Here is a 21,975-nt window from a genome sequence, read left to right as displayed (position 1 = left end):
GGGGCAAAAAGGGAAGTCAATAAAGAAAGTGAGGAGAGATCCAAAACCCACAAATTCCCCTCAATGTAAACACCTAAAATAAGCAATAGTCTTCAAAAACAGCCTTTTCAAGATCTCCCCATCTAAATTGCTTCATTTTTAATTGCTCTGGCTTCCCGACCGACACAAATGCAAATAAAATCAATGACAGCCCCATCTTTTCAGTTCTCCTTTGTTCTGTTGTCCACTGCTCTTAATTTCTCAATACGATCTGGAGCTGCTGCTTTCAAATAAGCTCTGGACTGAAGTTCTTAAGAGTTCAATTTCTGTTAAGACGAAGCCTGTGTATACACTATATCTTTGAAGCGCATTATTTTCCTCAAAGAATTCTGGGCACTATAGTGTACACTCCTGACAGAATTAATAATACACAGCAACCCTTAACAAACTACAGTGCCCAAAATTCTTTGAAGGAAATAATGTGCTTTAAAGAGGCAATGTATACCGTCAGGCCCTAGAGCTCAATTCAGCTCAGACGTGCTGTAGCTACTCGGTGGCAATGCACTCTGTGCTTTCACAGAGGCATTCACAGCTATTCTTACTTGCTATGTTCCAGGAGTAAGCTCTGGTATCAACACCAAGTGCTGGCCCTGAGATCCAACACCAATCAAATCCAAATACAATGCATTTTCCATAGTTACCACAATCTGGGTAACACAACTCATACATTCCAGTGAGGCAAAAGCCACAATCTTCCCACTCAACACTACTTGAAACTTCTGAGTATATCTTTTACATGTACCAACCAGCTGTCAAGCAAACAATCCATCTTGGTTGTTATAATCACAGATCCTCCGCTAAATTGCAATCAAACACAATTTTTATCGCGTACAGGCCAGCAAAAGTCTATAGTGGTACCTCGGGTTAAGAACTTAATTCGTTCTGGAGGTCCGTTCTTAACCTGAAACTGTTCTTAACCTGAGGTACCACTTCAGCTAATGGGGCCTCCCACTGCCGCCGTGTGATTTCTTGTTCTCATTCTGGGGTAAAGTTGTTAACCCGAGGTACTATTTCTGGGTTAGCAGAGTCTGTAACCTGAAGCGTCTGTAACCTGAAGCATCTGTAACCCGAGGTACCACTGTATTTGGGAAAGCAGCATAGCAAAGAAGCAAAACAGTGCTGGCCGCCCAGCCCCACTCCTTGCCCAATGAAGCCTTGCTCACTGGGGTTGCGTGGCTCCAGTGGCAGCTTCCAGTGAGATGTCATGCGACTGCAGTGGCAGCAGGGGCAGGTGGGATGCCCACAGGGGCACTGCCCCATAGGATTCCACTGCCAGCGGCGGCTGGTTTACTCTGCCTCATGGGCAGCATAGCCCTGAGGTGCCACATTACATGCTGACAACTACACTAAATTGAGATGTTGGGTGGTAGTGTGGTTGGTTCAGAAGCTTTAGTCGTCTGGTTCTTAGCAAGCAGTGCTGGTGCACAGAATTTTGCCACTTTGATTTGCACACAGACATTAGGATGAGTAGAGAGCGTGCTACAACTCTATATTCACACTGTTTGGTGAGTTGTCAGATGGAGATGGCATAACCCTCTTAAGAGAACTGAGTTCAGAAGCTGGCTGTGCAGAACGTTGATTGGCTGGCCCCAGTGACAATCACTCCGAACAATACAGTCTCATTGCAACAATTATACTTGGGTTAAGATGAATGGCCGGAGAACAGTGGGGAGTCTTGTGTAACAGCAAAGTAAAACAAATATATATATATACTTGGTATGGATGCTAATAATTGTGATTTAAGATAGCTTGCACAAACCAACATTCCAAACTAACACTGCAGGATGTAATTTCTTTCTTTCTTTCTTTCTTTCTTTCTTTCTTTCTTTCTTTCTTTCTTTCTTTCTTTCTTTCTTTGGTTTCTATTGAACCATTTTGCACAGGCCACAGGAAAGGTTTGCAATAGAAACAAACAGACAACAAAATCCAGAAAAACACACACAATCCATTTAGAACTTACAACAAGGAGCCACAAAGTGGCAATTAGGTCTCTCCTCCTCCAAATGCCCTCTGGAAAATAGGCTTTGTTAATGGCTAACTATTTTGCTTTTTACATAATTGCCACTGTCTGTTCTTTTTGCATTTCATTTCCTTCTGACCTCACTCCCCCGCCCATCCCGTTAAATGCCTGCCAGTTTAGGATTGCATTTCATCCATCTGATGAAGTGGGCTTCAGGCCACTCAAGCTTATGCCATAATAAATGTGTCAGGCTTTAAAAAGGTGCCACAAGACCTTTTTTTGCTGCAACAGGCTTATATGGCTCCCCCTCTGGAAAATGTTTTTGGTTCTGTAATCCAAACTATATGTATGGAAAGAGGTCAAAATAGCCACACGCTGTTAAGTTCCACTAGGGTTTTTATATGCAGACGTTTCGGAAGACCTCAGAAAATGATAATACATTGTTGAGGATTTAAAAAGAGAGAGAGAAAAAAGAAAGATGCAAGTTATCTTCATGGCATTTACGGAACAGACTGATCCAAGATGGCCAAGATGTTTATAAAAGATAGTAGTAAAATAAATTCTGGAATATAATATATTTTAGAAGTAGATGCAAGGGCTCAATACAACACCACACCATGTATAAAATAAATTTTGTTCTTTCAGTTTTAGTATGTGCGGGGTGGGGGGGGGGAACCCACTAGAATTGTTTGCAGCTATGAACATGCTATGAATCTACCTCTTTGTTGCTTTGCGCTTTGAATATAAAAAGTGTTGCAGTGATAGGTAAGTGTGACTGCATGCTAAATAGGAGAGGTTCTGCACACATAAAAACAGGGAGATTAGAGCGATCGTGTAACAATTTGTAGCTTGTTTTTCCAAATGCTCAGCCCGTTAATGCTGCAGCGGTTATCGTACAGCTGCCGCAGCCTATTAAAAGAGCCTTTTTTCCCCACTCAAAGCTAAAATGCTGGCAGGCAAGAGACAGAGTCCAGTAACAATTTGATTACTCAAGATTATGCCCGTTTTAAAAATTCCAGTTGTGTAAGTATAGAAAACCAGAAGTTTACTTGTCTTAAGTTACCGTGTGCTCATTTGAACAACACTCATTTTAAAACTAAAATTTGGCAGGCGATTATCACATAATGTAGACCAAATGCACTTGGAATGTTGAAAAATAGCTTTCGAAAAACCAAGAGATTTCACTTGGAAAACACTAACTATGCAACCACAGCTCCTACTCTACGCAAAATGTTTTAGAGCACTATGTTATACTGCACCCAGCCAACCTCCTCAACTCAAGGTGTGATCATTTAGTCTTCAAGTGGAAGACCTGCTGAAGTTCTGGAAATCTTGAGGATTAAACCAAACAGAACGTGCATGTCTGAAATCCAGCCAAGCAATCTTCAGAATCCCTATAAAAAGCCTTGAACAGCCTTCCCCAAACTGTTGCTCTCCAAATGTTGTTGGCCGTTGGCTCCAACCATCATGGCCAGTGGTCATGGATGATGACTATACAGTCGTACCTTGGTTGTCAAACACCTTGCGACTCAAACGTTTTGGCTCCCAAACGCCACAAACCTGGCTTCCGACTGAGTGTAGGAAGCTCCTGCAGCCAATCGGAAGCCGTGCCTTGGTTTTCAAACATTTTCGGAAGTTGAACGGACTTCCGGAACGGATTCCGTTTGAGAACCACCTTATGACTGTATTAATCCAAGCATACCATATATGTGATAAGATCAAACAAAGGATGCCCTGAACTGATCCAGTTTTAAAAAGTTTCAGTTATCTGTAGTTACCAACCCATTCCCCACAAGTCTTCAAGAATGAGGCACTTCTATCTTCCATGGCTGGAATGATTAATACCCCAGCTAAGTTCCTAACTGGTAATTTCTGCCAATCTGTATATGGACTTATCTGAAGATAGGTGTGCAGGAATATTTCAAGATCTGCGGTATCCATTTCAGTACTGGTGGCCTAAACTCAGATATCTTCCACCAGCACCTACCGTATTTTTCACTCTATAAGATGCACTTTTCCCCTCCTAAAAAGTAAGGGAAAATGTGTGTGCATCTTATGGAGTGAATGCAGACTTCGCAGCTATCGCTGAAGCCAGAAGAGCAAGTGGGATTGGTGCATCCTGCTGCACTCAAGAGGCTTTGCATTGCTTTCCCTGAAGCCAGGAGACCAAGAGGGATCGGTGCGCAGCAATCCTACTTGCTGTCCTGGCTTCTGACTTAGCCCCATGCAGCCTCTTCCGGGCAGGGGAAACCTTCATCCCGCTGCCCGGGAGAGGCTGCATGCAGCTATCCCATAAGCCAGGACAGCAAGAGGCTATTCCAGAAGCAAGAGGCTATCCCAGAAGCCACATCCCTCTTGCTGTTCTGGCTTCTGGGATTCAGAATATTATTTTTCTTGTTTTCCTCCTCCAAAAACTAGGTCTGGTGTGTCTTATAGAGCGAAAAATACGGTACTTTCGGTCACACAAACTCTTTTGTGCCTTTCTTGACGGAAAAAACAGTACAGCGAGTGCATATCCACATGCTTGGATACACAAATTAAGAAGACTGTATTTCATAATCTAGTACTGAACATGGCTATTCAAGAAGGTTCTGAGTGAGTCTTGGTCACCCATAAAGCCACTGCATTTTAACTGAGCCGAAGTAGATCAACGAGCTGTGTCCTCATGTTGGAATTTATGACTGGTTTTCACATTCAGTTTATCACAGGAACACTTGGGAGGCTAACCAAGTCATTCACTCTCATCCGAAAACATCCATCTGCAAAAAACCCCAGGAAAAACCACAATGACCTACCTCACTAGGTTGCTGATGAGATGGCTGCATTTTCATGGTACTTGCCATAATTAAAAGTGCCATGAATTATAAACACTCTGAGAAGACCAACTAGCACCACCAGGAGCATAACATTTGTTTCCAGGTTGAATGAATGAACAAAACACGACAGCTTTGGAAATTATACCCTACCTGTCCGATAGACAAAGTTGCCTTCAGTCTCGGAGGATGACGGAGACACCAGTTCCTCTTCAAATTCATTGGAACTAAACGAACCCGAATGATTCCTTTGCCTTGTTTTTTCCATCATGGCTGCATTTGTGGCCATGACATGCCTCAACGAGTCATTCAGGTAGCGGTTCAACAAGCTGTTTTTGTATTTGGGGGGCGATACATAATCCTCATTGGCACTTCCTTCTGGTCTAACTCCAGATTTAATTACTGAGCTTTCAGTCTTAATCACAGTGTGATGAACGGGCGTGTTGTATCCCCCTTCATTCATATGGCTTCTGGGAGGGTTTTCACCATCTGAAGAGAGAAGACCCATCAGAGAACACCATTACCTATGTCTCTTAAAAAAATAAATTTTTTTTTATTCATAATTCAGCTTTTAGAGGATAAGTGAGATCAGACTAGATTATAAGAAGGGCTGTTTTGAAAATCCATTAAGATGCCGCCAGTCACTTCCCCTGCTGCATCTAAAACCAGTTTCAGATTATTTCTTCAAACTAGAAGAAGGGGTAGGGTATTTCTTGAGCACTCTTTTCATCTTCAATAAGAATTACATGGAGTGATTTATGATCAGCATGTTTTATATGCTGAACAAGTCATGAAATTAAATTTAGTCAAATGGTGTGGTGCACCATTTGAGAATTGCTGAAATAAAATTGTTGATGGGCATCTATTGATGACATGCAGGAGTGTTGCTGACGTTTTGTCAGAGTGATCACCACAAGAGCCTAGATGGACCTGACTTTTTGGGGTGTCTGTGGCGGCATTATACATCTCATTATATATGATAAGGCTATTTTTAGTCATCTCACACCTTGCTTTTTCCTGTAAGACCAATTGCAGTTGTTAACAGTCAACAGGTTTACTACACCCTTCTGAGTAATACCCCTCCCCACCCTCTCACTATATATAAGGGTCTGATGACTTCTGTTTCAGTGTATCTGAAGAAGTGTGCATGCACACGAAAGCTCATACCAATAACAAACTTAGTTGGTCTCTAAGGTGCTACTGGAAGGAATTTTTTTATTTTGTTTTGACTGTGGCAGCAAAGATAGCCCTAGGAATTGCAGCCCAATCTGACAAGGGATAGTTTCCACCTTGCAAAAGAGAAAACACAGTGGCTACCTAAAATTCATTTTGAGGAAGTGTAGGCAGATGGCAAAAGAATTCCTTGAACTGCCAGCATCTGGCCAAAATGGAGACAAAATGGACCAAGACTCTGATGCCTAGCGGGTGCTTCCACAGAAGTCCTACAGCCATCAGCTGCCTGGATAGCCAGTCATAAAAACATTGTAAAATGAAAGAAAAAGTACAGAAAGTAGGGATCACCTAAGCCCTATGGCTTCCAGGATTTCATCTTCCTCAAAGCCAGAATGGATGCTTCTTAAATTTTAGCATGCACATGTGTTGCAGCTTGCAAGAGCACCAGCTCTGTGAGAATTGTTGGCCACTTTCAATTTTACTGGCTTTGCTTGGACATCTACAAAAATATATATTGAAAACAAACCTTCTGAACATGAATCATCGCTGCTTACACTAAGTCTTTCAGCATTTCCTTGAACATACTTGTTGTATAGCTTGATTCGCAAAGCCCAGCTGAGGTCTGGTTGCCGGACAGTATTTTTAAGGCGACGTCTTGCATTGGCAAACCAGTTTGACACCTAAATAAAAGACAAAATGCATTAGTTTTCTCCCTCCTTCAAGAGAGAACTGAAGAGTTTTCTCACTGGCGTGTGTTTTATGACATGTGAAAGAGAAACCAATAGACTGTTCGCATTTTTATTTCATCAAAAGCCAAAATGAAAGCAGTATGAACACTGAAAATATTTAGTACTTAATCTAACTTTATTAGAAGCCACCTTTACGGTTTTAAAGTAAGCTGCTTAAATATATGCACAAGCCTTCATCCCAAGGCCACGTCTATATCATCTTGTACTTCTGTTGCTTCAGAGGAACAAGGAAGAACAAAATACTGCACTGTCCCTCTTTCAGCAAGGAGGATGCAACAGGTTGAACTTCCTGTGACAATACAAACATGAAGCACAGCTGCAATTTCAGGGGTTCTGAGTGGTGGTTCAACACTTCCAATTTCTGCAGCCCAGCCATGCAGTCATGACCTTCTGCTGACAGTGGTTACTGATCAATGCCATACCCTCCAAGCGTCCTGATTTTCCAGGGACAGTCCTAGGATTACGAAAGTCACCCCAGCTTCTGATTTGATCCTGGAACGTCCCTATTTCACCTGCCAGTGCTGCTGCCGCTGCCAAGCTCAAAAAGGAGGATGAGCCAGCGCTTGTCCTGAGTGATGGGGAAGGAGCATCCCGTGACCTCTCCTTGGCCACTGCTGCTGGCCTCCTCCCCTGGGCAGCTTGTAGCGGCTGCTGGAGAGCAAGCAAGGAGGAGCGGAGCGCAAAGAGTCTCGATATAAAAATAAGAATACTTTGTGCAGCCAATCCGATCTTGCCCCTTTCTAAAATGTGTTTATTGGTGTGTGTTTTTCTTTTTGTACATACACCAAAGAATAGAATAAAATTGGAATTAAGGGGTTTTCTCAGTACGATGGAGGATGTGCCTCATTGTTTTGTTTTCGTTTAAATTGCTGTTATTTTTTACCTATGTCATTTTAAACTGTGATATCAATGCTGTATTCTTAGCTTTAGATTTTGATTTATGTGGAAATTGTTTCCCATTTGGTCGCTTTTTTTGATGTGGTTTATTTATTGTTTATGACTTTTGTAATTATGTAAATCTTGTTATGCTGTAAGCCGCCTTGAGCATTGTTTTTTTAACTGTGGAAAGGCGGCATGCAAATAAAAAATGATGATGATGATGGTGTAGCAGTGGTGGAATTCGCCCTTCTTCTGATAGGAAATGCTCTGCGTGGGGGAGGGATGGGGGGCGAGTGAGAAATGCCCCTGTTTTCATATGAGGAATGTCATAGGGTATGCAATTCACATGTCTGACAGGCTAGCACCAGACCCTGTAATCTGGAGTCACAAGCAGCGTCTGACACCAGGCAGACTGACCAGCTTTCCGACTCTGTCTAAGACCATTCATATGCTCAGCATCCCAGTGGGATACTTTTAATGTCTGCAGCAGTTGTCAAAGGCAATGTATTCACTTGCCAAAGAGCAGCACGGAAGCATACCTTGGCCTTATCAGACTGCCACGTGCAACAACAGAAAGTGGGGTATTATCCACAGAGCTCTTTACAACAAGCAATAAAAAACGAGTGTGATTTATGTGCGTGTGCTACTATTTGGTTGAAAAGGCCAACAGCAAACACCACACTCTCAACATTTCCATGTCAACCGCAAGTATTCTTCATGCGAATATGAACAGCTCCTCTTTGAAGCATTCCAGGAGACTGAAAAATCTCACAAATAAAATAAGATAGCTGTTAAAAACAAGAATCCCCAAAGATTTGTATTTTGGATTCTCCCTTGCCCCTGTGGGGGAAAAAAAACCATAATCATTTTAGGTTGGGGGATCAAACTTTTCTATAGGTTCCAGAGCCCCTGAGGAGGGACCTATCTCCTGAAGAGTAGCAACTGTTAGTAAACAGCCAAGTTTTGACAACCTCCCAAAGAAAAAAGCAACAGCCCCCTGGCCAACAAGGATAGCTGAAGCATGAAATATATCCCTATGATATAATGTGACAGACTAATATGTCTCATATTAGTTGGCCATAACCCAGCATCATGCAACATCAGCCGTGGGTTGTTGCATATAGTTCCAGCCCCACAGCAGCACAGTCAGATTGCTGGCTATAGCACCAATCATCTAGTTGGGAAAGGGGAGGAAAGGGACGGATTCAGCTGCCTGCCCGCTTCTCACACAAATAATTGGGCATGCAGCCCTCACTCCCAGAATGGGGCTTTCCAGGCCTGGGAAGCAAGCGCTCAGTAGCCATTTTCACACACGGTTTCTTAAACAGCAAGGCATATGTCCAAGATGCAGGGGTAGCGAACATGGTGCCCTCCAGATGTTTGTTGGACTAAAATGCCCATCAGCTGCAGCCAGAATGGCTAATGGTCAAAGTTGGTGGAAGCTGTAGTCTGGCGCTATATTGGCTACTCCCAGCCCAAAGGCACGTGATGCAGCCACTTTGCTGAAGCTGAGCAGTCCCAGGTTTGATGAGTGCCTGTGTGGGAGCTCTCCGCCCAAGAAGCCAATGGAATACCAACTTGAGTTTCATCATGGAAGAATAGCAGGATATAAATAAGTGTGTGTGCGCACAGAAGTGTGTGCGGTGCTTTTCAGGTTAGGGAGACTCGACTAAACTAAGGGAATAGAAATTATCTACAACTCCTGACGAGGACGGTCAGAAATCAAGAAGAGAGAAACTTTACTAAGGAATGGGAATTTTTTGTATACATAATTTATCTTGGAGAACACTGCAAACGACTAAAAACTTTGGCAGGATTGTAACAAGACTTGTAATGTAACAAGAACTGTGGGAAAATAGGGAATTTCAAGAAAATTGAGAATTTATAAGATGCAGTAAAAGAAAAAGGGAATGTAAATGGAACCCATGGAGGGGTAGAGGGAAGTTCAAGGATTCAGGGAATCTTTTATGCGTATGATTATTACGAATACTATTTGAATATAAATGTAAATTGTAAAAACTAATAAAAAATGGTAAAAAAAGAAATTACTTACAACTCCTTAGTTCCTGATACTTACTCCTATAAAGTGTTTCCATTCAGCATATGTGTTTCCTGGGCTTGGTTTCATTTAAAAGTAGCAGCCCCATTTTCCAAAACAGCAAAATAATGTGCCTATCTTTATCTTATTTGGCTGGATTATTATTATCATTGTACCACATCCCATACTACACATTGTTAATAATCACGAAGGGGGCTGTAACTTAAAATACCCCCCCCCCTTTCAGAGTAAGTTGCATCCTATATATGAATGTGAAAACCTGAATATTGCATGATCCTTAGCAAGCCAGAACCAGTCCATTAGTCATACTGTGGCAAATAACTTCATATTCAACAATAAAGCCATTCATATTTCCCCTTCTGGAAAGAATGTTCCTTCATCTCCCCCCCCCTCCTTAAATTCATAGGAATGGCTAAACCCAAATTTAAAATAAAATAAATCCACCCCTAAGGGAATAGGGCAAATGAAAACATGACATATTCATTGCAAATTAGCAGGACAAATTGCTAGCCTCCAAATTGGAGGCTAATTGGCGAGATAAATATAGGCTGTGGCTTTTAGACGGATATGGCTTCCTGTTCCAGTTCTGCTAGTTTCAGGAGTATAAGGTTTCGAACTCTAAAGCAAAACGGGAGGGCTGGCGGCTAATAACTTGTACTACATACTGCTCCATTGGCTTTGCTAGGGTTGCATGAATATAATCAACATTCAGCCTACTACGTTTAGGCTGAGTGGTTCTTTCCCCAAGTCTTCTCTAGAGGCCTGGGGCCCTTACAAATTTCCTTTCCACCAAAGAATCAGCTTCCACAGGAACAGACAACATACATCAGGCATCCCATCAGCCTGCGTGCTATTGGCCAACTACCCCGGGACCTACCAAACTCTTCTGTAGAGGCCATTTGCCCTTCTTGAAAGTTTTTTTCCCCTACTCTCAGCCAAGTTTGTAGCACTGAAGACAAATTAGGATGCTACAGAATGCCTTTGCCTTTTGTTTTGTCCTCTGCCATGTGGTCTGCACCTACAGTGTCCACTTAACACATTGCCAAAAAATAAATAAATGAGAGCATCACCAAAATTGATGATGTCTGTGTGCATATGCCAATTGAGTTGGTGCAAATTCCTATAATTTAAATAGAAATACAGTACACCTCCCTACAGTTGAGAAAACTGACCAGGTGACTGCTCCGTCTGCTGCCCAGGTGGTGCTAACTACTGATTAGCAACTTCAAGGGCCCTCTTGCTCTCTTCTTATAGTAAAGGTAAAGGGACCCCTGACCATTAGGTCTAGTCATGACTGACTCTGGGGTTGCGGCGCTCATCTCGCTTTATTGGCTGAGGGAGCCGGCGTACAGCTTCCGGGTCATGTGGCCAGCATGACTAAGCCACTTCTGGTGAATCAGAGCAGCGCACGGAAATGCTGTTTACCTTCCCGCCGGAGCAGTACCTATTTATCTACTTGTACTTTGACGTGCTTTCCAACTGCTAGGTTGGCAGGAGCTTCTTATAGTACTTCATCTTTAAACCAGACTTGGACTGCACAGCAGAGGACTGTCCTATATAAAATAGGACACATCACCACCCCACACCTCTCCCTTCACCCACTGGCCAGGTTTCCACACCCCGCTAAGTGGACCAAGTCATGCAGTTGGTGGCTAGTGGCCACTGGACACCTTCCATCTACTTGGCTGGGGCTAAGGGAAACAATTTGAGAGCCAACAGGAGCCAAAAAAATTTTATATTTGGTTGGTGAAAAGGAACTAGGGGGTCTTCCAAAAGGTACACTGTTGGTTTGGGGAGAACTAATGGCATTTTTACAGCTAAGCACTTGTCTGCGTGCTTGCCTAGTCCCCTTTTCTGGGCTTGTACAGTTAAAAGAAATCAATACTGCAAACATGCCATGCAAACATACGTCTATAGTGCAGTACTTCCTTGGGGGCCTGGATAGCTCAGTTGGTTGGAGTGTAGTGCTGATAATGTCAAGATTGCAGGATCGATCCCTACACGGGACAGCTGCATTGCAGAGGGTTGTGCTAGATCAGCGCTTCTCAACCTGTGGGTCCCCAGATGTTGTTGGACTACAACTCCCATCATCCCTGAGCTCTGGCCTTGCTAGCTAGGGGTCATGGGAGTTGTAGTTCAACATCTGGGGACCCACAGGCTGTGCTAGATGATCCTCAGGGTCCCTCCCAACTGTATGACTCTGATTCCTCATAAACACACACACACACACACACACACACACCTCCCTAACTGTAAAACTCCCTCTACTCAGGGAAGTGCGAAACACTATTTTAACTTTCTGTAGGATTTCCCTTGGTGCATGAGAACTGGTTTTGTATGTATGTGTGTTAATGTAGATGGAACTGAAGCAAGAGTTAAGAAAGCAGAAGACACAAAATAAAAACCTTGGGGATGCAGGGACGATAGGGACAGAGGAAACAGCCAAAAGTACTCAGCACAGAAGAAGAGAGAGGCCCACAGGCAGAAGAGCACATCTTTTAAGTAGGCTTACTACATTTAATTGATTCAACACATCTTGATTTGACTAGAAACATTTCCCCAGTTAAGTAGTTTTTAAAAGCCACCATAATGCAATAACAAGACAGGCTACATTGTAAAGAAATAGTGGCCTTTTATCCTAGCTGATGGATGACAAGTCCTCCATTTGAAGGGCTGTCAGATAACGTTCGCTGTTTGAAGGCCTTGCTCACTTTGAAGGCCTGTGCAGTCCAGGTCTGCTTTAATGAAAAAGTGCCACTAGAAGGGAAAGCAGGAAAGACCTTGAAGTTGACACCTGGATGGCAGACTGAGTAGGCACACAGGTCACCTGGTCACAATGTTGTATCTGGAACAACAGTAGTACGCACTGGGAATCTCATTTTCTGCATGCATGTATTACATGAAACAAGCACATGCACATGCAATTTAGCTGTGATTCCTGCATTGCAGGGGGTTGGATTAGATGACCCCTGGCGTTCCTTCCAATTCTACATTTCTATGATTCTCCACTATGGGAAGATGTATTGCATATCTATTTAATTTACAGTAATCACTTCTAAATTTGGATCTATGCGCAGGGCAGTATCTAAATAGATCTGCTAGCCCAAGGCTTTCTGCTTGCACATCCTAACTTCTCCCTTTCCAGATGCCCTCCCCAAATGTGCCTCAGAGGACTGGGGGAAACCCTGTAACCAATTTAGGTGTCACCAGGCACAAGGAGAGGAATTTCCTTTGCACAGCTGAAGGTCCTTGCAGTAGTAGATTTATTTATTTGCACGCCACCCATATAAATTACCATATACAGATGTTACACAATCTGCATCCTCTTGCAATTTTTTGTTGTGGCATTTATCAGTGTCTAAGCAGCCACCCTATTATCTGAGTAATTTTGTCCTGCGCAAGGCAGAAGCAGAAATGTCCCCAAAGACCACACTCACAGCCTCTAAATATTAAAACTATATTTTTCTTTATATGCGAATATGTGCAGGTGTAACCAGTTAATTAGCTAAAAACTAACACGATTCATCAAATCAGATTTTTGTAACTGGTTGGCTGCCCACCTTTTAATTGTTAGCAAACACTTCTTGAAGTGGTATGCATGGAACAAAGAAAGATACTGTGATGAAGGGAAGGCTTGACAGAACAACTTGACATAAAGCTGTGGCTCAAACACAAGGACAGCAGGACTGAATAAAAGGAACACAGCAAGTGTTAAGGAATTGGACAGATTGATGTGAAAAGGAGCAGGCCAATCTAAGCTTCAGGAATGTAATCCTAGGAAATACAAATCAGGAAAACACATTTTATTTTGGTCTCCTCCAGAAATGTTCTGGCACTTTACGGAGCTAGATTAAAGCCAGTTATGCGGCACTATTTGATATTCTGGAGTGTGCAGCTTTTGGGAACAAGAAACGATTTTTTCCAAGTAGATGTGAAAACATGACCCAGTTCTCACAGATACATCACTGTCAATCTGAGTCAGTTTGACTGCAGTGGGGCTGTTCTGCAATCACTCCGGTGTGATTTGTGATAGTGCCCCTGCCTGAGTGTCTCTGAGGATCAGTTCTTTGTAAGCAGTAATCTGCTCTGGACCACAACTTCATTCTTTCCTTTCCCCTTGAATGATGTGTTTTCATGCAGATGTGAGAGCATTTCTGGGCAATGTGTGGAAGGAGCATCTGGATTATTATTACTTTGATATTATTATTTTTTTGCTTTTGGACTACATGTCAACCAAGACAGATCTGCAGACAACAAAGGAAGTGTTCTTTTACCAAACATGCCATTTCATTTCTGAAGAACATAATCCCTGAGAAGTCAAGAAGGCACAGTTCAAAAAACTTTGGCCCTTAAGTGCTCTCTAACCCAAGTTCTCCTAAAATGAATGGAGGCTGGACAGTGTTTTGCGAAGGGTGTTCCAGAAAGGCTGCCATGAACTTTGTGCTATCATTACCTAGTTGCGGAAGGCAACTTTGTCCTCCAGGAACCCCTCAATCTTTGGCTTTAAAAAGGGTGTGGGGGTACCAGGCACTGTCAGGACTACCCCAAGAAATTTTGCTGCCTGAAGCAAAGGATAAGATGGTGCTCCCCATTTCATGTACAGAAGCTTGATTGTAATAAAACCTCAAAGTGGTTTACACAAAGAAGAAACCCATAAAATTTGGATAAAAATAACTCTTTGAAACATTAAAAAAGCCAGTCAAACAATAGGCTCAAACCCAGATTAAAACATATGCCAACCTTTTACATGTCTGGATAGGCTTGCCAAAACAAAAATGTTTTTAGCAGGCACTGAAAAGAGTGGAGGAAGCTGCCGGCCTGGTGTCAATAAGCAGGGAGTCGCAAAGCATGGGTACTGTAGGACCGAAACATCAATTTCTTAAAAATGCAGAGAAGTTTTTACATGGAACCTGTAACAATGCCAGTTCTGCAGATTGGAGGAGTTGAGTGGGTTTACATGGGTGATATAAGAAGCTGCCTTATACACAGTAAAAACACTGGCCCATCTAGTCTAGTAATGTCAACACTGACTGGCAGCAGCTCTCCAGGATTTCAGGCAGGGGTCTCTCCCAGCCTGACCTGGAGATGTTGGGGCTGAGCCTGGGACCTTCTGCATGAGAAGCAGGTGCTCCACCACTGAGCTACAGCCTCTCTGTTGAATCTTCAACATTGGAGATGAGGGAGCAGCCTCCAGTGCACCTGAAGGCAGCAGGTTAGCTTAGGGAAGAGAGGCCACGTGATACACACAAACCAATTTCTCCTCCCAAGGCCTTGCTGCCATATAAGTTGGTCATCTCACTCTGCTTAAAGGTAGGGCTGTCTCTGGGTAACAAGCCTTTCCCTTCATATAAGTGGCCTTCTTGCAGTCTCTCTTATCTGAAACGAGAAGGAAGCTCTGTTGGGAGAAAAGGGCCTGGATGAAGAGAGGCAAACCACTGGAGGAAGGAGCCTGCTCCTTTCCCAAGACACCCCTTTGTTCCAGCAAACCGACATCCTGCAAAGGGAGCCAAAAGCTGCTGTGACTCACCTTTCCTGATCCTCCACCCAATATATGTTTCTCCCACCTGAGCTCCCTTCCAAAATCTGAGCCTGGCCAAGGAGGACATAGTTTGGGCAGTGGGATATAGGGAGATGCCTCCAATGCGATTATGTCACACCTTGGTTTAAAAACACGCAGATCTGCTGCAGTCACACCTAGTTTAGCCTGAAGATGCTCAGTACAAGTGGGGCAACCAGGCCAGCCTATCTTCAGAGATGCTGTGAGTCACACAGGTAACAGGGCATAGCTCATTCTTACCTGCACCAAAGTCATCTGGGAGCCAAGAGCCAGCAAGATCTTCTCGGTCTTAGTGGGGTATGGGTTGTCTCGGTGCTTGTACAACCACTGTTTTAGTGGCCGCGCCATGTCCTGCAATGCCTGGCGCTTGTGCCTCACTTTCCCACTGTTCTGTCGGGTGCTGCACAGTGCAAGGAGAAAGAGGTAGGTTTGAGAGGATTATAGCCAGGTGGGCCTGTCAGCATGCCCTGTTGTCTCCTATCTTCCTTACTCTCAGCACCATAGCACAAAAACACTAGGCAGTCAAACTCCAAATCAGATGTAGGGTGGGGAAACTGGGAATTTGTGAAGGAGAATGTCTTGGGGAGGGGGTATCCTCCATGCCAAATGGAAAAAGATGCTGGAGAAAAAGAGATAAATGCTATACAAGTCCTGTGCTTACTTAACTCTGGTTAAGTAACACCAGAAGGCCTATTTCAAGTGGCATGATACTGCTTTAAATGTATAGTGCAGATGGGCCCTTAGTTATGAACCACTTCAGTTCCATAGCTCTCAGAGGAGCACATCTGACTTTAGCTAAATGAGGAGTGAAACCTTCTGCCTGTTGATTCAGAAGTGAATCCCACTGTGTTCAATAGGACTTGCTCCCAGGATTCCAGTGCCTTTTAGTTAGTGTCTGTTAATACTTGCAGATCCCAGATATCCTTACCACTATACACTATTTCCAGCAACCGTTGGAAGCAACATAAAGAATCAGAGAAAAAGTCCATCTGGTCCAGATGTCTCCAAACATCTCTGAGACAAGCAGACAAGAGTTCCTTCTATAAGGATCTAAAGAAACTGCTGGAAACCCCCACCCCCACTTTTAAATTGCTTCATGCATTACAGGAATAGGTGAGAATCTGGATGTGCAAATTATACATAAGTAAGTATTTTTCAGTTTTTTCCACCAAAGGTGCTCATTGGTCACAAATAAGAGGAGAAGGGCTTGCCTCATCTCTATTTCTTTTTCCTAGCCTGCGTGGAGCACCATAATGACATTAAGGAATATTTACGTTCGCATTGCATTTGTTTGCAATAAGCAAGCGAGATTCAAGGCCGGCGCTCAGGGGCCAGAGGCAGAGGACCTGCCAAGCTGAAGGCTTCAGTAACTTGAACTGTTCTGCTACTGCAGCTCTGGAGCCTGCATACGGTCTCTTAGCATCTTATGAAAACAACAAGCCTTCCCCGAGTAAGGAAGCTGCTGAAACGCTGCCTGACCTTGGAAGAGCGATTTAAAATAATAATTCTTAAAGAGGTAGACAAAACAGTATTTGCTAACAGAAAACACTTGGTATTTGACATAAATAACTCTTTCGCCTCTTCTTTTATGTTGGGAGAGCCTGCAGACTTTGAGGGGGATTCCCCTAGTGAGCCTGGGGAGGGGAGAGAGCTGAAGGTAAGTCTGGAGTCAGAGCAAGCGAGTACAGCACAGCTGAAGAACTCTCTCTCACACACACAGGCCATCCCTTCAACTCTGCCTTTTATTATAACAACAACAACAACAACTTATTATTATTATTATTAATTATTATTATTATTATTATTATTATTTATACCCTGCCCATATGGCTGGGTTTCCCCAGCACCCCGGGCAGCTCCCAACAGAATATTAAAAATACATTAAAAACTTCCCTAAACAGGGCTGCCTTCAGATGTCTTCTAAACGTCAGATAGTTGTTTATTTCTTTGACATCTGGTGGTAGGGCGTTCCACAGGGCAGGCACCACTACGAAGAAGGCACTCTGCCTGGTTCCCTGTAACTTGACTTCTCGCAGTGAGGGAACCACCAGAAGGCCCTCGGCACTGAACCTCAATGTCCGGGCAGAATGATGGGGGTGGAGATCATAGAATCATAGAGTTGGAAGAGACCACAAGGGCCATCGAGTCCAACCCCCTGCCAAGCAGGAAACAGATGCTCCTTCAGGTATACTGGGCTGAGGCCGTTTAGGGCTTTAAAGATCAGCACCAACACTTTGAATCGCACTTGGAAACGTACTGGGAGCCAATGTAAGCCGCTCCCAGTCACCAAGGCTCTCCATCAGTGGCGCACAAGAAAGCATGTACCAACAGAGGCATGGGAAGAACAGCAAAAGGAAAACCAGCTCCAAGTTAAAATGGCCTCAGTCCAACATTATGTGCACCTAGCACTGGGCTGCTGCACACAAACTACTCTGGTAGACCAATGGGAGCAAAGTCAGATTACTGGTTATGGTTAAGTGCCAATCTAGAGGTGGAAGCACATGGATGCAATCAGTCCTTTGCATTCTCCTCAAACCATCCCACTTGGGGTTCAAGTTCTTGGGTGGGGTACTGTGTGCAGCAAGGCATGCATTCCAGAGCAATGTATAAAGCAGCCTTCCTTAACCTGGTATCTTCCAGATGTTTTGAACTATGACTCCCATCAGTCCTCGCTAGCAGGGTTGGGACCGTGATGGGAGTCCCACGATGGGAGTCCACACCACCAGGAAGGCATCAGACTGGGCAAGCAAACCTGCAGTGAGGGCTGCAGAATCGGTTTTGATCATTCCCAAGATGCGGGCTTGTTCACTCCTCGTCAGAAGGGGTAACTGTAACTAATGCAGGGGTCCTGCAAAAAAGGAGCCAAAATAGGGCCAGTCTGATCATAGCCTTCCTCTTATAGAAGATTGCTTATTGCAAAAATTGCTGGGTGCTTATGAATTACCAAAAAAGAAAAGAAGAAGAAGAAAAAGCTAAATTCCAGACAGAAGCTCTGCCACTGTCCCTTTCAAGTCCCCCCAGTTATCTACAATTAATATCAGCACAGACTGTTAGAACAAGACTTTTTAAAAACAGGAAAGGAAGATCCAAGTCCAGCTTGTTTTGGTATTAAAGCCGTCTGAACATCGGATTACTCAACATGTTGCAGCAGTCCGTTTCCCATGCTCCTCTCCAATGCTCCCAAGCGCACATCTGTTTATGGTCTAGTTGCCACGAGAGCACCACCCTTCCTCACATGTCAGGAATTTGCACATCAAGATCAAGCCAATCTTAAGTGGAATTAATTTGGCCTTCACTCACAATCCAGTGATGATAGGCCATTAATATTTTAGCTCTGCTCCAGATAATAAAACACTCATAATGGAAGACGTGATATCTGTTGCCAGATAATAAGCAGTGCCTGGAACTTTTCACTGGGTGAAGGAGAAGGTTTTGCTTGATGGAATGAATGCACATTCCTACACCAACAGAAGTCCATCCAATGACAGGTATTAACAACCTTTTTAGACATCTGCTGGTTTTTCTGGCACATCTCAACAAATGCCAAGCCTGGTCTTGAGGATCGTTCAATGGGACTTACACCCACGTGAGTTTGCATAGGATTTCAGCCATAGTGCCCTAAACAACTGCATGCACAAGTTCATATCTAATCACAACCTGATTAGACACAATGGGAAGTTTGTTCCTGATATCGAGAACCAGCCAAGGATATTTTGATGGCTAAAGTAGAAAAACTACAAACACACACACACACACACACACACACTTTAGGCTGAGGCATAATCCACCTGGATGTTCTGCTGCACACAAGCCCTGTTTTAATATCTTCAAGCTGCTCAACAGCATGGCTCTGATTCATTTCACTAGGACCTGTGCAAGATAGCTTCCAGGGGTCGGATTTGTCCTTCTCCCATTCTGCTACCCTAATGACTTGCGGCTTGAGATTGTAATACCAAATCACTTCCAGAAGGTGCTGCTCTCAGGCTACATCTGCGGCTTGTTCCATATCTGTCCCCCCCCCCCCAAAAAAATTCCCAGTTCTCACCTTTTTTTTTTTTTTTTTTTTAGCCTCTTGGGCTTTTTGCCTTCTAACACTTTATTTGAAATCTAATTCTGCCTGAATCAGCTGGAAATAAAATCTTGATGAAACACAATCACCCTCTTGCCAACCTGAAATGCTATTAGAAGTATGAGCTGATGCAATCTTTTAAAATTGGTAACTCAGCTATAAAATATATTGTTTCAGTCTTTAGCATTCTGGACATCTTTTAAGCACCGTATTAAATTTATCGAGTTATCACTTGACTACAGATGCGCAGCCTGAGCTTACACATGTTTATCCTCAGGCTTCTCACCTTTTGTTCAGTGGAACTTGCATGCAAAAACAAGAGTGTCTAGAATTATGCTGCTGAAAGATGAAATGGGGGCACCCCTGTCCCTTCTGCCTGTCCTGAGCAAGCAGAGTAAAACTGGGTTATTTGGGGCATGTGATTTTCAACACTATCCTAACTGTATCTACTGAATTCAGTGTGGCTTTACTCCCAGGTAAATGGAGTTGGGATTGCAGCCTTAGTGTATAGCAGATGAATTCTTGGGTAAAAACACTTTGTATCCCAATATGTTAGTCTTTGCTGGCTGGGACTGAAGGGAACTGTAATCCAAAACACGAGGTCACCACATTGAAGAAGGATGCAATAGGTGTTGTAGCAATCAATACAAAACAATCTTACTCCTGTGTTCCATTCTTTGGAAGAAGGCAACTTTTAATAAACTTTTGTAATATACTGTAAACAATGCTTTTGCAAAATACAGGGTTGCCAACTGAATAAATAATTGGGGGTAGGGTCCCATCTGAGCCCCACCCTGCATCATCAATCACAAGACATGGCACATAAACACTATTTGAATGGTAATGTCAATCAATTGGGGGGTGGAGTGGCCCCCCCAATATTTTATTGGGGGAGCAAAGGGACCTTGGCTCCTAGGAGTTGGATCCTATGGCAAAATACATTTTCTATATTTAAAAAAACCTGGCAAGAACTATAGACAGCAATAATCTTGTCAGTCACTGTTGGTATGTCCTCAATCCAATGAACTCTTTTGTTAGTCAGTTCAGTTACTGTCTATTGCACTGTCCATTGGTGGTTTGCTGCTTACCACATGACCTGTCTCTCACAATGGGTAATATTTTGCTGAGGCATAATCCACCTGGATGGGATTATGTAGATTCTAAGTTTATCACTAGAGTTTACTTACTTCCAGATTTCATGTTTTGGATTTAAATCAACCCTTAAATTACTTAGCTTTCAGACAGCACCCTCTCTAATCCTCTCTTACACACTCACACCATATGCAGGGAGCAACCGGTTTCTGGACGAAGCCCTAAATTTGATACACTTGTCTATAATCACTCCAATATTTTTACACCACTATCTGCAATACCATAAACATTTTTTCCCCCTGAGATACAGCTTCACTGAACACCACAGTGGGATTTTACATAAACCTTTGGACTAGGATCTTACAAACATCAATGGAGGCAAATGCAAATCATGGGGATTTGTTTTCAAGTCGTCATAAGAAGGGTGGGGTCTCTAAAGCTATTTAAAGTGCCCTAGCTGTTCAGAAAGGGAATGTTTGTGGGGCGAAGTTTTAGGAAGATCAGGCAAGTAAGGGCTTGATTGAATTCCTACAGGCAACATTTTTTTGGTTATTGTTAAAAAAACAAAAAAGAGCCTATGCTTATTGTTATTTGTGAACTGCCTTGAGAACTGAACTGTTTTCAGGTCCGGCTGAAAAGCGGTACATAATTAGGATTAATCCAACAATGCAAAGCTTCCCACATGATCAGAGTTGCGTCTCTCCCACCCCTCGCCTTCCAAACCATCGGCCTGGGGGCTCCTACCCTGTTCTCCTATGTCGAAGGCTGAGGTTGTCTTTCATGGACGGGCTGTCAGGCATGAGGACCTCCGGGTGGGCGGACACGTCCAGGACCCCGGCGTAAGGCCGGCTGCTGCTCCTCTCCCTTTCTTTGGCGGCGTCTTCGAAGAGCACTTGGCTGCTGAGCTTATTGAAGACGATCGTGTTCATGGTGGCGGGGAGGCGCGCGGGCAGCCCGGCGGCCGGGGCGGAGGAGAGTCTGGTCAGCCGGGGCGAAGGAGGCGCGCGCTCTTGCGCTTCAGGGGCGCCGAGGACTCGACGGGCGCTGCAAGAGGAGGAGGAGGAGGAGAAGCATCGGGTTACTCGAGGGGGTGGGGGAAGCAGCTGAAGTCGCCGGAGACGCGAAAGCCGAGGAGATCGAGGCCGGCGGGTTTGGCAAGGGAAGGGCGAGCAGCCCGCTGGGGCGGCGCGGAAACGAGCGCGCTTCCCTTTTCAGTGCGCCAGGGCCAGGGCGCACGGTTTGGGGGCAGCAGGCACGGGAGGGCTTTGGGGCAAGATGCCCAGGGTCCCATGCAGCAGAAGGAGCAAGGGCGCCCTTCGACCCTACTCAGGGAAGTCAGGCGCATCCCCATCTGACTGCCCCACCTGAGCAGGACTCCAAGCGCGCCATCCAAAGAGCTGCTGTTAGAGCTCGGTCTCAGAGGATGCGTTTACACGAAGGGAAGGCCTTTTAAGAGCTCGATGGGTCCCGAGCATAGTTGTCAACGTTTCCCTTTTTTTAAAGGGAAATTCCCTTATTCCGAATAGGAATAGGGAAAAGTGGACAGCTATGGTCCCAAGCCATTTGGGTCCCCGCAGATCAAGGG

General features: G+C 44.1%; 1 protein-coding gene across 1 annotated transcript in view; it reads right to left on the bottom strand.

Moving 5' to 3' along the window:
• Positions 1–21,975, bottom strand: part of ODAD2 (outer dynein arm docking complex subunit 2) — a 159,238-nt gene that overhangs the window by 35,492 nt on the left and 101,771 nt on the right. Inside the window, exons 23-26 of the mRNA XM_081881779.1 lie at positions 21,135–21,434; positions 15,470–15,629; positions 6,512–6,665; positions 4,966–5,301 (exon numbers count right to left, since the gene is read on the bottom strand). Of these exons, the coding sequence (XP_081737905.1) occupies positions 4,966–5,301; positions 6,512–6,665; positions 15,470–15,629; positions 21,135–21,434 (950 nt within the window). The remainder of the gene's footprint in view (positions 1–4,965; positions 5,302–6,511; positions 6,666–15,469; positions 15,630–21,134; positions 21,435–21,975) is intronic.

Source organism: Podarcis erhardii (assembly GCF_964252035.2).
Source record: "Podarcis erhardii genome assembly, chromosome: 12".
Lineage (NCBI taxonomy): Eukaryota > Metazoa > Chordata > Lepidosauria > Squamata > Lacertidae > Podarcis > Podarcis erhardii.
Note: the sequence above shows the minus strand (reverse complement) of the source record. Positions and strands in the feature narration are given on the sequence as shown.